At 68.5% G+C, this 1224-nt stretch overlaps 1 protein-coding gene across 2 annotated transcripts in view; it reads left to right on the plus strand.

The window, feature by feature from the left end:
• The first annotated feature begins 265 nt into the window (after nt 1-265).
• The window catches only part of SP3 (Sp3 transcription factor), a 64413-nt gene continuing 63454 nt past the window's right edge, over nt 266-1224 (plus strand). Inside the window, exon 1 of one of the 2 annotated variants that reach the window (XM_004375496.3) lies at nt 266-794. In XM_004375496.3, the coding sequence (XP_004375553.1) occupies nt 788-794 (7 nt within the window). In that variant the 5' untranslated portion in view covers nt 266-787. The remainder of the gene's footprint in view (nt 795-1224) is intronic. The other variant, XM_023730561.1, reaches the window with a different exon arrangement.

The raw sequence follows: 1224 nt of genomic DNA on the forward strand, positions 1-1224 counted from the left end.
TGGAATTGAAAATGTTTGAAAAAATCCTCCTCCAGTCTCGGAGGGGGTGTCTCCCCCAATACCAGCTCCCTCCCCCCGGGCTCGTGGGGCGGGTCTGGTTTGCTCAGTAGCAGCGGCCGCAGCAGTAGCCCCGAGGCTGAGCGGCGGTGGCCTTTAAACAGCGCAGGGAAACAGCGGCTCCGACAGCGCCAGGCCCTGGGGAGATCCGGCCGCGGCTGCCGCCAGGATGGACGACGCGTCGAGCGGAGCCGGAGCCAGTGGGGACGGATTGCTTCCCCAGCTCAGCTCTCCCACAGCTTGGCGGGGCCTGCTACGAGCGCCTGCGAGGTGGGAGAGGCCTGCACTTCGGCCTGGCAGCGGCAGCCGGCGAGCGCGGCGAGCACAGCGGGGTAACGGGCGAGCTGTAGCTGCTCTCGGAAACCTACGCCGCCTCGGCCGCTTATTGTCTCTCCCTTTCCACCCCGGGGGCAAACAGGAAGCGCGCCGCCTGGCCGAGCGACGGACGGGCGTCCAGACCAATGAGTACACCCGGCAGAGAGCGTGGTGGCGAATGAGCGGGAAGAAGAGGGGCGGGACTTCCGGGCGGGCTGTCACCCTCTTCCCCCCTTCTGGGTTGGAAGCTCCACCTTTTGTGTTTCCCGCACAGTCAATCAAAATAGGAAAAAAAAAAATCCCCGGACCGCTCCGGCCGTGTCCGCCGCCGCTTCCCGCATCCTCTCCCGCCGCCTTCGCTCCTCACCATGTGTAAGGCGGCGGGGAGCCCCGCCTGAGGTGCCCTAAACACACTATGACCGGTACGTAAAGCCGAGAGAGCAACCCCTGCTGCTGCTGCCGCCGCCGCCGCCGCCGACCACAGCCAGCCCGGGGCCGCCGCCGCCGCCTCCGGCTCCGTGTGTGCGACCGAGTGTCTGTGAGAGGCAGAAAGCCGCACTCCCCTTCGCCTCCCTCCCCTCCCCGCCAGCCACCGTCCACCCCTCATGCCCAGTAACGCCGTCTCCCCGCTGGGCCCCGGGGCGGGCGGCCCAGTCCCGCCGGGAGCGCATCCCCCTGTGTGCAGGCGCGGGCGGCGGGCAGGCGTGTGTGAGTGACTGACGGTGCGAGAGGAGCGAGCGCGAGTGAGAGCGAGCGGCGCGAAGGGAAAGGGGAGGAGAGGAGAGGGGGCAGGGGCAGTGCGGGGAGGAGGAGGAGGAGGGAAAGAGGAGGAGGAGGGTTACAGCAGCGGCG

Source organism: Trichechus manatus, unplaced genomic scaffold, assembly GCF_000243295.1.
Source record: "Trichechus manatus latirostris isolate Lorelei unplaced genomic scaffold, TriManLat1.0 scaffold00037, whole genome shotgun sequence".
Taxonomy (NCBI): Eukaryota; Metazoa; Chordata; class Mammalia; order Sirenia; family Trichechidae; genus Trichechus; species Trichechus manatus.